This window comes from Rhinolophus sinicus, linkage group LG13 (assembly GCF_036562045.2).
Source record: "Rhinolophus sinicus isolate RSC01 linkage group LG13, ASM3656204v1, whole genome shotgun sequence".
In the NCBI taxonomy this organism is placed as follows: domain Eukaryota; kingdom Metazoa; phylum Chordata; class Mammalia; order Chiroptera; family Rhinolophidae; genus Rhinolophus; species Rhinolophus sinicus.
This window is the reverse complement of record NC_133762.1, coordinates 17304681-17323925: the sequence shown is the minus strand read 5'-3', so window position 1 is coordinate 17323925 and position 19245 is coordinate 17304681. Positions and strand designations below refer to the sequence as shown.

At 56.0% G+C, this 19245-nt stretch overlaps 2 protein-coding genes and 1 long non-coding RNA gene across 10 annotated transcripts in view; 1 reads left to right on the top strand and 2 right to left on the bottom strand.

Annotated features, from left to right (window-relative positions):
- DIDO1 (death inducer-obliterator 1) overlaps positions 1-6808 on the bottom strand; it is a 51143-nt gene extending 44335 nt beyond the window's left edge. For 2 of the 6 annotated variants that reach the window (XM_019753390.2, XM_074317212.1), the window contains exon 1: positions 6677-6808. The gene's annotated coding sequence lies outside the window, so the exon portion shown is untranslated. Of the gene's footprint in view, positions 1-6090; positions 6245-6676 lie in introns of those variants that run through there. The other 4 variants (XM_019753389.2, XM_074317211.1, XM_019753388.2 and 1 more) reach the window with 2 other exon arrangements.
- Positions 6356-12485, top strand: GID8 (GID complex subunit 8 homolog). Of its 3 annotated transcripts, none has more exons than XM_074317215.1 (5): positions 6356-6540; positions 9138-9267; positions 10281-10477; positions 10697-10894; positions 11793-12485. In XM_074317215.1, exons 2-5 carry the CDS (start codon positions 9150-9152, stop codon positions 11964-11966), a joined length of 687 nt encoding a protein of 228 aa, XP_074173316.1. In that variant the 5' UTR covers positions 6356-6540; positions 9138-9149; the 3' UTR covers positions 11967-12485. The 3 variants fall into 3 exon arrangements, with proteins under 3 accessions (XP_074173316.1, XP_019608953.1, XP_074173317.1); XM_019753394.2 differs by lacking the exon at positions 6356-6540 and adding an exon at positions 7175-7305; XM_074317216.1 differs by lacking the exon at positions 6356-6540 and adding an exon at positions 7326-7466.
- A 4475-nt stretch (positions 12486-16960) lies between these two features.
- LOC109459191 (uncharacterized) lies at positions 16961-19245 on the bottom strand. Its single transcript, XR_002139355.2, has 3 exons — positions 18243-19245; positions 17313-17583; positions 16961-17217 (listed from the first exon to the last, which is right to left on the bottom strand). It is a non-coding gene; the product is annotated as an uncharacterized LOC109459191 (long non-coding RNA).

Here is a 19245-nt window from a genome sequence, read left to right as displayed (position 1 = left end):
CTGGGGCAGGTCACATGAGGCCGACCTACAAAGGGCTCCCTACGTGGGGGAACCTGCCTGCCCAGCCTGTTAGCTGACGATCCTTAAATTAAGCAAGACCAGCTGCAGTGTCTTTCTGCAAGGCGAGGCCTTAAATCTCAGGTGCAATTTCAGGCCAGGTGCTTGGAGGGATGAAAAGCACTATGGATGGCGTAAGAAAGCCCAGAGTGGAAAACCAAGCAGAGGGAAATGGAGAAGCTACAGGAAGCCCCCACCGGTTGCCACTGCAGGATGGGGTGACCCTCGGGAGGCCTCTTCTGCAGTAGCAGGAAATGGAACCGCTAGGGCCCCTGACTGCGCCTGGCCTTCTAAAGGCTCCCAGCAGGAGCTGGCTCTCACTGGGCTCTGCGGCTGAGGCTCTCCCCCTCTGACCTCTTCAGGTAATTCCAGTTCCCGTCACTCCTAGGAGCTGCTTCTCACTGGTGAAAAAGGCATTTCTGGAATTTAGATTGGTTTTTTTTAGTTGAACCCTACCAGCTAAGGGATACTTCCTCCTAACACGCTTATTTTAATAGCTAACCCAAATTTTAAAAAGGAATCTCCAGTTGTCTCAATTTCTTCCGTAAACACCCCCAATGCACAAAAATCCCAAAGCCCTGTTAACGACAGGAGTGTCTCAGAGGCTGGAGGGGCAGGAAGCTTAATAGGCCTCAAGTGGGTGAGTCCGTGAAAACATAAGATCAGAAAAAATAAGACCAGCACACGTGGACACTGGTCCTGCATCCCCTCCCCCGCCTTACGGAAGAGGCTCTGGAACTCATCAGTCCTTTAAAAAACTGCTTCCTGGCGTTCAGACTCTTCTCACCCGTATGTTAAAGCCCGTTGACCCGTATGTTAAAGCCCGTTGGGAAGCAGGGTCCTGAGCAGAAGACCCAGATCCCAAATGAAATCCTAAAGCAGAGCACCGCTCTCGGGGTCAACTGCAGCCGGGAGAGGCCAGGCACAAAGTGTCCCGGCTTTTTCCAAGGACAATTTAAAACCAGGAGAGACAGCATCAAGTTGTTTTATTGTTACTCTTATTAGAAATTCAAAGACCCAGAGCAGCCCAGCACCCTCCCTGAGGCCCAGAGGATCCCCACCCGGCTTGGCCCAAGGCGGAGGGGGGAGGGGAGGGGAAGGGTCAAGGTCAGATCCCTTCGCTCCTCCTCCCTGGCCTCCGTCAGCAGTTTGGGACAACCCAAAGGATTCTTCCAGAACGGACACCGCCACCAGTGGTGCCCTGTGACCCAGGGTCATGGGCCACAGGGCTCAGGCCTCACTGTCCCAGGCCCCGGGCTTGGTGGACAGACAGCAGGCGGCACTTTGTGGCCCGAGATCGACACACTACCTGCGTGTTTCCCAGTCATCCACCGGCCGCCCCCAGGCTGGACAACGGAAGGAAGGGGTGCAGATGGGGCCCACCTCTCACTCACAGCGGGGTACCCCCGTCCAGGGCCCCAGGGTGCTGGCGCCCAGAGGCTGTGTTCTTAACCGTTTGTGGAATTAAATATGCGAATGAAAAGGTTACAAAACATACCTCTGCCATTCCTTGGGGATAGAATATAAATGCTCAGAAACAGCTGACAAAGCTTCAACCACTGTTTTGGGTTTTTTTGAGAAACACTCATTTTCACCACTTTTACTCTGTATAAGGCCAGCCAACTTTAACAGTTGAGTTTAGGTAAATCCCACTTGCACAGTCCTACCATCTCACCAATGCTGTGACAAGAAAAAATTTCTGAGACGTTCTAAATTAAAATTACAGCAGCCAGAGCGTGAGAGCCAGAACAGTTAGCCTGTGAATAGCTGTGGACCAGCTCTGACTAAACACGGCTCACTGGATGTCTGCTGGAATTTAGGATGAATTTCCAGGTGACTGCTTCCGTGATTTTCCAAGAGTAGCCAGCCAGAGGCCATGGAACCCCAGGAGCCTCGGCCCCCAACGGGCACAGGAACTTGCAGATCTGCTGCTGCCCACAGCGAATCCACAAGAGCAGACACTTCCGTCCCAGGACCGGCCACGCTCCCCCTTCCCTCACCCTTTACCTACAGCCAATGTGAATCCTTCCAGAAGGTCTCACATCCTTCCTCCCACAACCTGATGTATAAAAACAGCTTGCAAAACTCCGGATGACGATGGCATGTGGCCCTTTCCACCTAGCTATGCTGCTGGTGGTTTAGACTCCGCGCCCCAATACCGGTCTTTTCTTTTTGGCTAGCAGTGGCCTGATAAACCCTTTTTCAAACAAGACTTTCAGCTGTGGCAGTGAACACACTGGGGGTTCAGGCAGCACTATGCTGGGGGCAGTCTGTTACAACCTCAGCAGGAGTTAAAGGAAGCAAGAAAAAGACTAATTTTGCTTTTCCCCACCCAGAGGACCGAAGGCCGTGACCAGTGCTTTTGGAGTTAGTGGCATAATCCTTAACGGGAAATCCATTCAGGTAAAGGTGGGGGCACATATCACACACTCCCGTCAACATGTCTCATGGGGTCTCCATTCAGCTAAGTCACATCTCATCTCAATGTGCAGAACGAGTAATGGTTCTTCCTTAACCCCCAGCGTCTTCACGAAGAGACTGAAATGCTGGTACAGCCCGGGCATGGAAAGGGCTCTCCTGGCGTCTGCTGCCTACCCGTGCGAGTGCCTGGGCCACGGCAGCCCACCGCTTTACACGTTATCCCGAGGACTCGGTTTTGCTTTTGGCAAGTCTCTAAGAGCAGGGCTCCAGCCTGTAGGAGTTTGATTTTAGACTTTTGGATTTTGAGAGTAAGACAGAGACAGCCACAGAGACACTGTGAAACCGGCCAATATCCTGGACAGTCTTTTAAGACTCATACGCCTTCAGCACTTCTCCTCACAGAACCGCTGATCTGCCCACGTGGGACTCAACACCTGGGCTGGCAGAACACCGGCGGCTCCCCTCCCACAGGCCCGCCCCGCTCTCCTCGGAGAAGCCCACCCAGTTCGTGATCCCACCAGCCGAAATCTTGGTCAACCTGGTCACCTGCCGCAGAATAACTGAAGTGGCCCTGCACCGTGGGGTCCCCCAAGTCCCTGGACAGCTTGTGTCTTCGGCGCTCTGGCCCAGGCCTCTATCATCAGTCCCCTGTCCACGGGGCCTCATGCACACCTGGCTGTGCTCACCTTTCCCTGACGTCCACTCACCTGCTGCCCTGCCATCGCTTGATGCCTCCAACGCACCTCAGAACCTCACACACGCAAAATGAGCTCCTGACTTCCGAGCCTCTGCACCAATCCACACCGCCCCTCGTGTCCCTATTCAGCAGATGGTCCCACCCTATAAACCTGGGGTCTCCCGACACGCTTTCCTCCCCCTCACCACCAAATCCTGCTGCTTTAGTGTTTACTGCTATCAATTCCGCCTGCTCACTTCTCCCCACACCTGCTGCAGGGCCCGCGTCACTTCTGAAAGTGTAAACACATAGCGGTCTCCACCTCACCCCCTCTCCTCCCAACTCCAGGCGCTCTAGTGCTTTCTGTTCCCACCATGTCACTGAACTTGCTCCGGCACCAGGAATAGCCAAATGGACACTTTTTGGCGAATGTCATACTGGACCTCCCTGCTGCATTGGACACTGCTAATCACATCTAGAAACTCTATGCCCTAGTCCCGGGGAGCCTGCTAAACACCTGGGTCCTTGTCAAACTCTCTGGCTGTTTCTTCTCTGCTGCCTTAATGGGCACCTTCTTTGGCTAATGGCCATGTGTCGCTGTCCCCCTGGATTCAGGGCTCCACTCTCTCCTCCCTACGGCCTTTCTCTGAATATGGAGACCAGCTCTCACCCGGTGTCGCCACAAAGCGCTTCTCTTTCCCTTAAGCTGTGGGCACCTCGAAGTCGAAGAGACCCACACTGATCTCATCATCTTCCTTCCCCTCCTTCTGTCTCGCGCCACATCATGAGGGTTCTTTCAGTTGGTGCCACCACCATCAACCAGGCTACACAGCTGAGCGTCACTCTTGACTTTCTCTCTTGGAGCTCTAAAACTGTCCATCACCAAGAACTCATTTCCTGCCTCACTGAAGGCCTTCCATCTCCCTTTGTCCATTTCTGTGGAAACTGCTTCTACGAAGGTCCTTCTCAAGGTCCATCACTCACTCACTTATCCCTTCACATTCTCAACAAGTATCTATGGGGCAGCCGGATGGCTCAGTGGGTTAGAGCACAAGCTCTGAACAACAGGGTTGCCTGTTCAATTCCCACGTGGGCCAGTGAGCTGTGCCCTCCACGACTAGATTGAAGACAACAAGCTGCTGCTGAGCTCCCAGAGGGGCGGCCGGATGGCTCAGTGGGTTAGAGCGCGAGCTCTCAACAACAAGGTTGCCAGTTTGACTCCCGCATGGGATGGCAGCGCCCCCCGCAACTAGATTGAAAAAAACACACACAAAAAACACGGCAACTGGACTTGGGGCTGAGCTGTGCCCTCCACAACTAAGATTGAAAGGGCAATGACTTGACTTGGAGCTCATGGGTCCTGGAGAAACACACTGTTCCCCAATAAAATCGTGGAAATACACACTGTTCCCCAATACAGTCCTGTTCCCCTTCCCCAATAAAAAAATCTTTAAAAAAAGAAAAGTATCTATGGAACTCCCACTATGTACTGGACACTTCAGCTCAGGTTTGTGGCAAATTGTGACTTACTGTCAGGCCTGAGGGACACAAGTCTGCTAAAAGCCACCAAGGTTGACTTTAGGGTACCGTGTGAGCACAAAGGAGAGACACTCCATCAGCTGTGTTCAGGTAAGTTCTTCCGTCTCCCAGGAGCTGGCTGAGGCAAAGGCCTAGCTCATGAGAGCCCAGAGGTAACAGCCTGCTGAGTCCAGAGAGGCTCCAGTAGGTAGGGATGGCTGGAGTGGAGGGAAAGGGCAGGCGCTGTGAGGCTTTTTGGCTGTGCTCACTTTGCATAGGCAACTGGGAACTCTCCAGAGGGTGTGAACAGGGCGGCGACCAGGAGAGATCACCCAGCCTGCAGTATGGGTTTCAGGAAGGAGTCCACAGGACCCCTGGGAGGGACAATCTAAGGAGCAGAGAATGGCGCGACGTTCCGGGGGAGAGGCAGACAATAAGGGACAGCCAGTTCCTAGATAGACTTAAGAAGCCGGAATCTGTAACTGGTTGGCTGCTGGGCGAGGGGCCATTGACCTTTTACACCGGAATATTCTATGTCCTTGGGGCACTGGCGTTCGAGCTTTTTGCTTGGGTACCCCAGAAAACAATTTTAGAAATCTGCACCCCCTTACACACTATTAAGCTGACACCTAAAATTGTCTACAGGGTTAAGTAGCTGCAAAGGAGTAATGACGGACATGCAATGCAACTACGTTTTAAACAGATTTGTGTCAAATCTTGGGACTTGCAGACTCGCTCATTGGACTAACGGAAACTCTCCGTAACCGGCCGTCACGGTCAAGTCTACCTGCCACATTGGAATTACTTTCTGCGAGGGGCCGACAGCACTTCCGCGTCCTTCCGTTCACTTCCGAGCAATCCCTCCATCCAACCCCGGGCTCCTAATTCAATCAGACGTCAGACTTCAAAGGGTGGGCATAGGGGCTGCCCTCCACTGCTTTCCCGAGCGCTCTACAACCTTCTCACTTCAGTCTCCGGCAACGGGGAGACGAGGCCCTGCTCTGCCGTCTGCATTCTTCTCGAGCAGACGAGCTCTGCTAAGCAAACGACCGCGCAAATGTGTCTCTGCTCCTTCGCGTCCACCAGGTCCGGGCCGCGGCACCTCGGGACCCCCGCCGCACACGCCTGCAGCCCCCGCCCGGCCTGGGCGCGGCGGCCGGACCCCCGGTCCCCGCGGTCCCCGAGGGCAGGCCCTGTCTGTTCACTCATCTGGCAGCGCGCTCACCGACACGGTCGGGGAACCCCGGGGGCCCGCCTCAACCGACGGAACGGAGAGCTCCTGCGGGCCGCGCTGGGGCGGCTCCTCCGGGCCTGTGCGAGGGCAGGCGACCGGTCGGGAGGGACCCTGCCTCGGGGCAGCGCGGCGCGCCGGCGCCTGTTTCCCGCCCCCGCCCCCGCCCCGCGCCCTCGGGGCTCACACAAACGACGGAAGGGACGCTGGACCTTCGCCTCGGACTCAGTCTCGACGTTGCCATCCCGGTGCGAAGTTCCCCCATAACGATGCCTCGGCGGCGGCCATCTTGCCCAGAGGACGACGCCTTTTGACTCTCGCGCCAACCCGTAGAGCGAACGCGCCGCGAAGGGCGTTCCGCGCAAGGACGGAAGCCGCGCGTCCGCGCTTCCGGGCGGCCGCCGCGCTCCGCCCCTCGAGGGAGCACTTGATTGGCTGCCGGCTCGCGATCTCGCGGGAAGAGGCTGAGGGGGCGGCCGCCGGTGCGTCTGCCCTCCCGTTCCCCGCCCCCGCCCCCGCCTCTGCCGCGGCCCCCGCCTCCGCCTCCCCCTCCCCGGCGCCGCCGCCCCCTCCCCGCCCGGCCCGGCCCCCCGAGCGGCCGCGGAGACCGCGCAGCGCGGGAGGCGGGATCCGCACGGTAAGATGGCCGCGGCGGGCCCAGGCGGTGGGGCCAAGCGTCCCCACGGGAGCGCAGCGGGGCGGGAAGGAGGCCGGCGTGGGCGCCGAGGCCCCGGGTGGGGTTCGCGGCCGCGTGGGGGCCGAGTCCGGGTTACCGTGCCGCCGAGGTGCGCCGGGCCGGACCCGCGCCGGGGGCCGTGAGGCGTCGAAGGTCCGAGCAGGTGTCAGGATCCGAGCGAGCTCTCGGGTGGAGGCGGCGCCTCCTGGATTTGCAAGTCAAACTGCCCCCTGTCCTCCCCGCAAAGTGGGCGCCGCAGCGTGGCGGTGCCGGCGCCGTGACTCGGTGTGGCTCTCACTGGGCGCACACGGCAGGGGCGGCTCCGCGCTGCGTGTCGTTGACTAGACGAGGGACGCGTAGCACATGTGTCTGGCGGGAGCGCTTTTTGTGCCAACTGCTTCCGAGCAGAAACAACCGGCGGGGACGCGGTTGCCGCCCGGAAGCGCGGGCTCCTCGCCTTCAGAATTGGGGCGTCCGACTGTGTGTGTGGAGCGTTCAGCTGCCGAGTTCTTCCCGCACGAAACGGAACCGACCGGCTCTCCGAAGTTGTTGCTTTCAAACAGCGCTCTCGCCGCCAGGGAGTGGTGCTGGTGTGGTCGCTGATTCCCACGGAAACACGGAGAAACGCGCCTTGTTTGACCTAGGTCACCTCGGACTGTCTAGGGAGGAGAATTTGGCCTGAGTGACTTAAGCAGTTGACAGCAGCCCGGAGAGACGGGCGTTCGTGTGAGATGCATGTGGTCTTTCGGCCTCTCCCAAGGACCTGGGGACTTGATCCTGTGCCCTTTCGCTTCCTTCCCCAGCTCTCCCTCCCTGATCTTCGCCAAGCTCCGGGCTTTCCGTATTTTTTGGCGGATGTTTCCCCGATGACTGTTCCCAGCGCCGAGGTGGGGACCTGTAATCAGGTGTCTGCTTGACTTCTGCAGCTGGCCGTCTCCATGTCAGCCCAGACTCGCCCTGCTCCTCTAACCTGTTCCTCCCCCGTCCCTCCTCATTTGTGGCCCCATCCTTCCAGGTCTCAAGCTCCAAACCTCCAGTGTCGGTGTCCTCTTGTATCCGCCACGTTGGGCTCAGCAGGAGGCTTGTCACAGAATCTCAGTCAGCTGTGTCTCCAGCTCCTGCTGTCTGTCGTCTTGTTTGGGTGGCTCCTTGTTGGTCTTCCTGCTCAACTCTCACCTCCCCACTTTTGCTGTCTTTTAAGTTTTTTTAGTTTATTGAAGCAATTTGGCACATGCTTTGCCACGTATAAAGTAGTGTCCATAACGTGTATGCCAGTGACGAAGTGGACAGTGGTGGGCTCGCCACCCATCTCAAGAGCCCCGCTGGCATTCCCAGGGCCGGCACCTCTGCCGCTGTTCCCACCATAACCGCCTTCTACGTTTCATGTTTCCTAAGTACTTACTGCCCAAGCACACTTTATGTAGTTTCTCTTGTTTTTGTTCTTTACAAAAGTGTCTGCCACATCTGGGCTTTCGTTGCAACTTGCTTTATTCACCCGGCTGGTTTCTAAGACTCATCCCCGTGGTGTTCGTTTCTCTTAACTACTTTAGTAAATTTTCTTACGTGAGTACGTGATCACCGTCCCTTCTCAGCAATCCTAAAATCCAAATCACTCTGAAGACCAAAAGTGTCTGTTTTTGTTTTACACTTATTTGGTAGCAAAGCCCGACCTGGCCAAGGCTGTATCATAGCCTCCATCCCACTCAGCACAAAAACTCACATTTCACCGGGGAAATAATAAGTGGTTATGGGTTCTGCCCCAGACCTGGGGAGGATGTCAAATGCGCATGCTATACTGTAGATTGCGCTGTATGTAGTCTTTGCACAACCTGAAACATTCTGGATTCTAAAACATCTGCCCAAGGGTTTGGGGCCTAGGAACCACAGCTCTTTGTCCGTGCTGCTGTTGACACCCGGGCCGTGGCTGCCACGTTTCTGCCGTTTTGAACACTTTCTGTGAACAGTCTTGTGTTTGGTGCCCGGATGTGAGTTTTCGAGGGGTCAGTCTAGCAGGAGAATTGCTGGGCGGTGCAGAGCACACGTGTTCAGCTGTACAGAGAATGCCAAATGTTTTTGCAGTGCTCGTGTGTTCTGACGGTGTGACAGTTTCAGAGAACTGCGTGTCTTTGTTACACTGGTAGCGTCAGACTCCTTCGTTTTTGTCAGTGTGGTGGGTGGGCAATTGCGAGCGCCTGCTGAGCGTGAACATCATAGCACGTAATTCTTTGGCTTACATCTCTGCGGCTGCCCTTTGCACGTAGGGGAGAAGCCATCTAAGCCCCTTCCCCAGCCAGTAGGGCCTTACTCAGTCTGACCGCAGCCAACCTCTTGACCTCTGGGTTCTAAGTCCCTTGGCTCTTTCTTGCATCATCCTTCTCCTTCCTGGTCCCTAGCCCTGCGGTCAGGTCTCAGGCCCTTTGCACTCACCGTACTTCAGATTTCAAGTGTCTTCCTACTCGCTCCATCTTACTTCTTACTACGTCTCTGTGTTTATTTCTGAAATGACTATAATTGTGACAGAATTCTTTACCAATTGTTAAATATTTTTTTTCCTGTAGAAATAAATCAGAATGAGTTATGCAGAAAAACCCGATGAAATCACGAAAGATGAGTGGATGGAAAAACTCAATAACTTACATGTCCAGCGAGCAGACATGAATCGGCTCATCATGAACTACCTGGTCACAGGTAACGGCTTGCAATCAGGATGCCACCTCCTCCTCCTCCCTTTGTACACGTGGTCAGAACTGTACGCTGAGGTCCCCTGGCAACTTCTGCGCTGTTCAGGCTTTATAAGCACGCAGTGCTAACTAATAACTTCATACATTATCATGTTGAAGATACCCTCTTCTGGAGGGAAAATCATTGCTCCAGGTCCCTGAGAGCGAAGGCAAAAACCGTTTCTTTGCTTCTGGACACTGTGGGAGTCCATCAGGGTCATTACGAATGTTCTGAAGTACAGTTACAGCCCAAGTCGTCAGGCTCTTCTGGCCAGTCGGGTAAATTGTTCTGGACTGTTTCTAGAAGGTACCCAGCGCAGAAGAGGACAGGGGGAAGGGCGGAGCATGCGGGAGACGAAAGTGGCCTGTCGCTAACACTCTGTCCTCCTGGGTGTTGGAACTGAAAAGGGTGACTCCACGTGATAAGACAGCACAGACGTTTCCGAAGGGATGCGTCTCCTTCCCTAGTTCTCAGCACCTTCCCCACCCACCCCCTTAGTCTCTGTTAAGATGTTTTTTGAAAAGTGAGGAGGAAATGTGGGTGTGTGCACATGCGTGCATGCACGTGCGTGTGCCTGTGCGTGTGGAGAGACACACGCCACTTTGATGTGTAGGCCGCAGCCTCCCTGTGGTGGGTGTGGCCGGGTCCCTGCCGCCTAGAAGGTGGGGCTGTGTGTCACGTCACCGGGCCCTGGGATTGCAGTGTCTTCGGGGAGCCCACAGAAGTACATTGGCTTCCGAGCGTTCGCTGTCCCCTCTGGCTGGGGGCTGAGGTTTGGGAGCAGGTGGAAAGGAATGGGGTACACTCTCCTTGCATGTAACTGGGCATGACTGGGAAATGGCAGCGATATTAATACAAACCCCTAAGGAAGTTACACATCGGGGTTATTTACTTGAGGTGAATGGGCTTACAGGCAACGAAGAGGTTTTGTGTCAGTGTCTTGCTGACTTTCCGAGCAGTGAGGACGGTTGTCATTTCAGAGGGCTTCAAGGAAGCCGCGGAGAAGTTTCGAATGGAGTCCGGGATCGAACCTAGTGTGGACCTGGAAACCCTTGACGAGCGAATCAAAATCCGTGAGATGCTCCTGAAAGGCCAGATTCAAGAGGCGATCGCCCTGATCAACAGCCTGCACCCCGAGCTGCTGGACACTAACCGGTACCTGTACTTCCACCTGCAGGTGAGTGGGCTGGCGGGCACGGCCACGTCAGGAACTGCCCGTGGCTCAGCTCACGGCACGAGTGGTGCTGGGACCTGTGTGGGCAAGGGGTCGAGGTAGCTGTCGTGTGTATTCAGAGGTGCTCGTGCTTTAAGAGTACGAACGTAATAACTCAGATGTGTGGGGGATGCCCTTGGGCCTGGCTGCGGCCTGTGACCCATCCGTCTTGGCCCTGACCAGCAACAGCACTTGATCGAGCTGATCCGGCAGCGGGAGACGGAGGCAGCGCTGGAGTTCGCGCAGACCCAGCTGGCAGAGCAGGGGGAGGAGAGCCGCGAGTGCCTGACGGAGATGGAGCGCACGCTGGCTCTGCTGGCCTTTGACAACCCCGAGGAGTCCCCCTTCGGGGACCTTCTGAACATGATGCAGAGGCAGAAGGTATGGCGGCGGGACCCTGCCCGCCCACCTGCACAGGGCTCCGACAGGTGACGGTGCTGAGCGACACACGTGGGGTGGCGTCAGCCTCTGGTCTTGAGCAGCGCCGGGTGTAGGGGCGCTGGTCCCACACAGTCGAAAAACCCCAAAGACTGAAGTACTATACAGTCATTCTGGGTCCCCCAGGGACTTGGGTCCAGGACCCCTGCGAATGCTCACGTCCCGTATAACTCGTGTAGAACAGAGCATGTAGTAGGCCCTCTGCATCGCAGGTCCTCACTGCTGGTGTGAAAAACCGGCATTTGGAGGGCCGGCTGTGTCCTTACTGAAAAATCGCACACCAGGGTGACCCCTGCAGTTCAAACCTGCGTTGTGCGAGGGTCCCCTGTATCAGGCCTCTGCCAATTTTCTCCTGTATCTTCTTCTTGTTCTTTGAAGACTCTTAGTATTTTTTACTGAAAACCCCATACTTGCTTCTGAGATGTTCTCACTGCTGCTTCTGTGTGCCAGCCAATGGGGCTCGTCACTGCCCCAGACGCAGCTCCCGTCCCCCATCGCCCCCGGTACTGAAGGTGTGTCCTTCAGGTCCCTGGCGGGTGTTCTGCTGGCATCAGCCTCTCCAGTCTTCCTCACACGCAGCCCCCTCCAGTCTGCTGGTGGCATTTAACTGCCATCCAGGCCAGATGTGACACTGACCACCCTGACCGTGAGCTCCTGTGTGGGAACATGCGTCCCCGTCCTCCAGGGTGCTTCACGTTACAGGCTCCACGTTGGTTTAGATGAGTAACAAGCTGCCTGTGTCAGATTGGTCTCTAAGAGGTTCAAAGTGCATGCTCTGGTCGACTCTTCGGCTGGTGCCCTACGCGTGTGTTGGTTGTCACCGGATATGTTTCTTTTCTAGGTGTGGAGCGAAGTGAACCAAGCTGTCCTAGACTATGAAAATCGTGAGTCCACACCCAAGCTGGCGAAATTACTGAAACTACTCCTTTGGGCTCAGAATGAGCTGGACCAGAAGAAAGTGAAATATCCCAAAATGACAGACCTCAGCAAAGGTGTGATCGAGGAGCCCAAGTAGGCCTGGGAGCAGGCCCCGCACTGCGCCCGCTCGGCCTGCTGGCCTGTCCCTGTGACTGACAGATTTTTACTGCAGTAGAGAACTCTTCCCCCCTTTACTTTTTTTTTTTGACCCAGCATCTTTTTAATGGGCAAACTGGCCCTTGTAAGCGCTGGAAAGCTCGCAGTGAGAGACGGCGTCCATCTCTTTGGAAGCCTGGCGGCCAACTGCACCACGGTGTGTCCTGAGGTGTTGGCATGGCGGTGTCACCCAGCGCTCGCTCGTGGGGCCCTCCTCCTGAAGGGTTTGGTGGCGCCTTGCGCTGTGCTGTTGGGGAATCCGGTCCATGTTCAGGCCTCCCAGCCAGAGGTGACGAGAAGCACTGACCATTGTTTCGCTTTCTGTTAGCTTGTAGGCAGCAGCATTTCCTTGATTCTCTGAAGCCTCGTCAGGCCTTGGTCTAGAAGTTGGTCCTTACCCCTTGGTCTTTTGTTTGTTCTGTTTTTTTCATAGGAAAGACTATAAATTTGTAAATCCTAACTCAAAGCCTTGTTTCGTGTCAGGGTATCGAGTTTGATTTCTTTCCCCTTTCCGTCTGGGCTGTGCGGCTTTAGGGGATGTGTGTGAGGGGTGGGCTGTGTGTTTTTTAATTTTTCAAATATATATTTTGGTGCTGTATGTGGTGAGAGATTCTTTCCTGGTAAATCAGCAAGCCAGCTCTTCTAGGCAGTTTTATTGAAAATAAAGGTTTCTCTTTGATTTCAAGAATGACCAAAGTGGCCTCTGGAAAGTTTGTCATCTCACACAAACTTTCGTTTTTGGGGCTTCCTTCCCCGTGGTGATGGCAGTGGCCATCACCTCCCTGGTGCCCCAGCTGGAGGCCACGGTGCCCGGTCCATGTGCTTGGGAGCGGGCAGCAGGGCAGACCGCCCACGTGCCTGGGCGTGTGCTCAGCCTCGGCCAACCTGCCCTTCAGCCTGTGCTGCTGTCTCATCGGCTCGCGTTGTCAGCCAGTTCTGTAGATGTCCTCATTCTGTGCTCTCACATTTGTCCCCTGCCCGAGGGTGGGCAGCTTGCAAATGACAACGGTGTAGCTGGTGAGACACGAGAGCCGATGTAACTCGGAGCGCCAGCAGCCTCTCCTGGGCGCTGACGCGAGAAGACAATTTTGTGGGTCATTACAGTGCTCCTGACCACTCAGTGCCAGTGTCGTGGAGGTGGTGACAAAGGTGCCCGAGAGCTGGGCACACCTGCCCGAGTGGCTGGGACTCAGTCAGCCCTGGCAGATTGCTTGTTCTGTTTCCCGGGGCTCGATGGAGAGAAGTGCCAGTAGCAGCTGAATCTGGGGCCTGTGTTTGTCTTGACAAGCAAGGCCAGGCGGGTGGTCCGCCCCTGAGGGCTAGGGCCAGCTTCCTCCCGAGCCGTCCATCATCTGGAGCACTTACCATCAAGTGTGTGTGGTGCCAGCGGCTCTCCACCTAACGCTCGCTCTCTGCTGCCACTTGGAGGCTGGGAGACCCTCTTCGGGGGGTAGAGCTCTGGCAGCATTCCCTTTCCCTGGGGGGTTGGTTGGTGGAAGTCAGTCATCATTGGCTGGTGAAACCTGCGGTCCTCCTAGACCCTTCCGGCCTCTCACTGGCCCTCGTGCTGCCCCTTCGATTTTGTGAACGTGAAGGGGGGGGGTCGTTTCCTTACTCCCTAGAAGTGATGTTTCAACTCTGACTGTCTCAGTGGTCATCTCAGGTGTGACCTTCCGGTAGGATTTCTTCTGGGTTTGAGGATAAAAATAAGTGAGGGGAAAAGGGGGTTTTAATCTTCGAATAATTAATATTTAAATACAACAGAAGGTGGAAGACAAATACGAGGAGAGAGGTGGAAATGAAACTGCATTTTTAGAAAAACATCAGATAATTCAGCATGTTCCTGATTTTTTGTCACTAACATATATGATTGTTTACGTGCATAATTAATATGTAATCAACTTGACATAGTCTTCAAATGAGAGGGTCTGAGGTGTGGTACTGGGAGTCCTGACGCAGGAGTTACCACAGACCTTTGGGGCCTGAACGGGCTTTGTCACGTGCCTGATGTGTTAGTAAGTGGTTACAAGACTAAGTGTTGGTATTTGATTTACCACTTCAGTCAGTGTGTGGCTTAACAAGCCATTGCTGCACCATTGTGAGCCAGGTGCTGGCGAGACAGAATTCAGATGTTATTCTTGCTTCCTTTTGCTCTAGTTAAGAGGTTGAGTTACTGTTCCCACGACCTACCTGTTAGCAGCAGGCTGGACCTCTCCTTCAAGGAGGGGAGGGACGGGGCTTTGTAGTCTTTTCCCATTTGTCACTTTTTTGCAGCAAACTAAACTTTAAAGACCATGAATGTTAAGAATAATTTGATTGTTCTGTTTTCTCATTTGGATCTCGCTGTTTATTAAAATGTAATATTTTACAGAGATAGTTATTTCTTGTCTTTATTCTTTCTTGTGACAAGTGCCTTGAAATCAATAAAACTTGAGAGTATTCTGGTTCTCTGTGTTCCTGATAGCAGAGTCATGTGAGGAGTAGCCCGTAGTTTGGAACCTTTCCAGAGCATAGGGATTATTGCCAAGCCAGTGAGAACTGGTACGTTCTGGCTTTTGAATGATGGTTTCCAGGTTCTGGAAGAGGCACGTGCTTGTCCGCACTGGCACTTGAGATGGAGGTCTCCGGACATGACCTGTGTTGTGGGGATTCGTAGAGCAAAGATGTGGAGGACACGTTGTTTATTTTTAAATTTTATTTATTTTAAGTGTGTTTTCCCAGGACACGTCAGCTCCAAGTCAGGTCGTTGTTTCAATCCAGTGGTGCAGGGCGCAGCTCCCAGTGGCCCATGTAGGGATCGCGCTCAAACCAACTGAGCTAACCGGCTTAAGGCGCTGTGATGTCTCTTCTTATTTCTGTGCACTCTTAGTTCTGTGGAGTGACAGACCCAGAGGGTTCAGAAAGAATTGTACACATTTTATGTTAGAGACGTTGCCGGTCGGGCTAGCGAGCGGGACCCCCTTCCGGTCTGTCGTGTCCCAGTGTGAAGGACCAGAGTAAGGGCGCCGGTGCCTCAGCGCTCTGTGTGCGTACCTGCTGACCTCATACCTTGAGTCAGACGTAGGACTTCACGTGGTGTCAGCCAGGACAAGGGTAGCTTTTCATGGGTGTTACTCTGACACCATGTGTGTTGCTTTTTCGGCTTTATGGTCAATTGTGTTGTGGAATCGGTCATGTAAACTCCATCTCCATGGCCTTCCGTCGTGCTTCACACGCTTGGCTGCTGTAGTTCCGTGCCAGGCCTGTGGGCCATGCCTGCCCCTCCTGCACCTTGAAAAATTTGGAGCAGGCTGCTTTTGTTGCCTGTTCTTAACTTCACAGTAAAAGTTTGCATGCTTTCCTCAGAGTGGTTCTGAAGGCTCCTTTTTTCCTCCCATAAAGATATTTTAATAAGAATGACAGCTAAGCACCACACCACCACATTTCTATTGAGAACTGGAGGCTGCAAGGGAGCTTGGCTCTCACAGCCCTTACGCTTCGCTTTGTCTGGGCCCTCCAAACAGCACTGTTGGGTCTCGTTCAGGTGTGTCTGTGCATGTGTGTGGTTTGAAATCTGTCGTGTTCTTGGAGCTCTAGCACTTAGGTTTCACTTGGTGCAGGAAGCGCTCTCTGGGCCAGCCGCCGCATGACGGGGAGCTGAACTGGAAACATCCGAGGTCGAGGCACGGCCGCAGCGAGCGCAGGCCCTTCTTGCTGGGGTGTTCGTGCCCATGTGCATCCGGGCCGTGCTTCCCACGCTGTCAGGGCGTCAACGCCCTCCTGGACGGAGGCAGTTGTAGGACACTTGACACACACCTGCAGTGACAGTTTCCAGTGCCTTTTCGTGAAGGGCCGTAGTGCTGGCGGGAGCAGGGCACTGTGGAATGCAGACGTTAGGACGCCCGGGCCTCTTGGGATTAGCACACAGGCCAGGAGAGCCTCCCATCACTGTCCCCCCGTGGCAGTGCCGTGTTGGCACCCTTCCCGCGGCACTCTCTCCCAGTGGTTCTTGGTGGTGCTGGGCGCCATGAGGTGTTTCCCTTCCTCATGGCGAGGTCACTTACGTGGGCCTGGGATGCAGGCTGTGGCAGACACTTCTGCCGTCGGTGGACTGTCCTGTCCTGAGCTGGTTTGCCCTTGAAGGATGCCAGTCACGGCTCGGCGGTCAGCAGGCTGCGCCCCAGCCCCAGCCCCAGCACTGTGAGGTCCTGGGGTGGGGGATCGATCGTCTGGGTTTATTGTTCCTAACACCAGTCGTCTGTGGGGGAGTGGGGGGGGAGTGTGTAGAAGTAAATAGAAACGCGGGGCCTGGCTCCGTCTGCAGTGTTTGTAAGTCTCCCGGCTGGAAGGCCAGGTTCACGGGGGGTCCAGTCTGAGCATGGTTCAGAAGAAAGTCTACCAGACTCATGTACCCTGCTCTCACCCAAAGGACCAGCAGAAGGAATCACCTGGACACGTGGGTTGTGTCCACACGCACCTCTGAGGGCTGCCATGTGTACAGCAGCAAGTCCCACAGAGCCCTCCTGCCTGCTGTGGGCGCTGAGCGAGCAGGCTCACTGCCCTGCGTGGGGCGAGACTCCATTCGCACAGGCCGCTTGGGGCAGGGAGACGACGGGGTGCCACTGCTGGGCTGCTGCATGTGCCTGCCGGCTTCGGAGGGGTCCCAGGTCTGGTGGGCGCGTGAGCTGTACCAGAGCGACGGAGCTTCTGGCGGCCGCCGGTCGGCGCGCCTCCCCCGGCCTGGGACTTCTCACCCTGCAGCCCGCGAGCAAGGCTTCCTGTCTCAGAGACCAGTGTCTGACGGTGTGGTAACTTGCCCAGCTGGCTTCTGGAAGTGAAGCACACAGCCCAACCACCGAGGATTCCCACAGCAGGGCTGGAGGCGCCCGGGAGGGACGTGGGCGGGCGGGTGGCCGGCCACACTGACCCAGGGTGAGCGGGGGGGGGGGGGCTCGGCCGCAGACTCGGCGGGGGGTGGGGGCTGGCGAGTCCTAATCTCTGGGCATCCCGACTGTATTCTTAAAACAGAAATGTTGTAATAGCAGTTTGTAAGATTTGGGAGGTGAGCTCATCAGCACTTTGAGAAGAGTTGAGCTGCTGCAGAACCTTCCAGAATTCCACATGTAGAACCGGGATCGCTCTGAGTCTGTTATCATCATAAAGTTCGTCTCTGGTTTCTAGTAAAATTGCACGGTTCTCTGTCCTTGCTCCCCCTGCCGTTTAAAAGATTGGTTCAGCGGGAAAGGGGGCACCTCCCTCCATTGGTCTATAAGGTGTGCCCAGGGCCGAGACCCTGGGTCTTCCTTACCTGTCAGCAGCGGGCCAAGGGCCTTCGTAGTGTTGCTTCAGACTCGTCTCAGGGAGAAACTGCTCGGCAGGCTGCAAAGGGGGCAGAGTGACGGGGGCCCCAGGGAGACCCAGGCCCATGTCTGCTTGGTCTGCAGTTTACAGAAGGCGGCACTGCTGGGCGCAGGGCCTGCATGGTGGGCATAGCTCTGGAGGCTGCGGAAGGACCCAGACGACAGGCGCAATCGGCGTGAGTTCGTGTTAGAACTCGGTGGCATGTCTGCACAGCAGCACTGGAAGGAAATGGAGAGCCGCAAGCGAGAAGGGAGCTGGGCACAGGTCTGTCACCAGCAGCGCCCTCCTTTTGAACACCAGGTGTTAAACCGTCTGCTCTAGTCTCCATACACGGCCCCCAGTCATTTTCCACCCTGAACCTCAAGGGCAGTTGGTTGGGTATGGGGTGGCTCACAGAATCAGCTAGAAGCCTAGAGAGCATGTGTCTCCTGGCCACTGCCAACACCAGGTGTTCGTAGGCTCCCTTTGGAATGTGATACTTCGTGCAGCAGCTCTGGCTGCCACCGAACCTTCCTTCTCAGGACCGGAAGCCCTGCCAGGCTCAGGGTCTCGGGAAGGTGTCTGAGGCTCACCCTTGATCCTTCTCAGGCCCCCCACCCCCGAACCCTCATTCACCGGCCCGTGCACTCAGCCCACAGGGCCCCCTCACCTCGCCTCCAGGCTGGAGTATTGTGGCCATGGCCACCCTACCTCCACCCTGGGTACCCTGAGCTGTGCACACAGCAGCCAGGTGATGGTGACACCCCGATGGCTCCCACCCTCAGAGCCCTGCTGCTCTCCACCTGGCCACCCCTGCTTTCACCTGCCTCCTCTCTCCCCTCCTCAACCCCACCAGCCCCCTGTGGCCCAGGGCCCTGCCCCTCCTGTTCCAACCTACCTGCTTCCTCCTTTGCTTGAACAGACTTCATCTTGGGGACAGTGCCTGGCCCAGCCTATTTGCAGAAGCAACCCTTCCCTGCCCTCCTTTACTCTGTTTGTACCCCCTGCAGGACAGCAGCTCCAGGAGGAAAAGGACTTTGGGCAGTCAGGTGACCATGACTGTGCTTCTGGGGTTTTGTAGAAAGTTACCATCGGAGCCTGGTGCAGTGGACAGAAGTGAAGTCCTAGACAGTGGCATGTTTTGGTTGCAAGTTTAGCAGCAGTTCTCCAGCGTTCCTCGCATGGGGACGGTGAGGGTGAGGCTGTCCTAAGTGAGAGGAAGCCTCGAGGGGGCTCGGTGGGGTTGCCCAGTCGCTAGGCCGCTTGGGAGGACGGGTTGAGGTGGGGAGGGTATGTGAGGTGGCGGCAGCTGGAGACAGCACAGTGGCTGGAAACAGCCACTGCCATTGTGACCCAGTGGTCCCAACTTTCACCTGCTGGCTGTGCCCGTCACATGGGCATGAAACCCGCTGGGGACCCAGCTTGGGTCTGGCGGCGGTCCAAGGCCAGATCACTTTTGTGAAGAGCTCAGGCCCCTTCAGCAAGCACCTGCTGCGTGGACACGGATGGCACTGAGCCGCCCGCGCTGGCACCTGGTTCAGGATCGGCTGGAGCCCACCTCCAAAGGCGTGTTGGAAAAGTTGGTTATCCTTGAGACTTACTGTGCTGGCAGTGGGTTAAAACTACCCCTCACGTTCATCGCACTCAGCCTGTGCGGTGGGGACCACCGCCGCCCCCATTTACATGGGGGCACACAGGCTGCCCCGCTCTGCAACGTGTCCTAGGCAGCCCCGGGGCCAGGATCACCCCCCGGACCCGCCCCTCCAAAGCCTCACCAGTCTTCGCGCTGCAGGGGCGCCCTGGTACCACCGCTGGCAGGACGCTGCTGCGAGGAAGCAGCCAGGAGGCTCGAGACCTAGCGTCTGACCCGGGGGCGCGGCCCGGCCTCCCCGACGGACGTC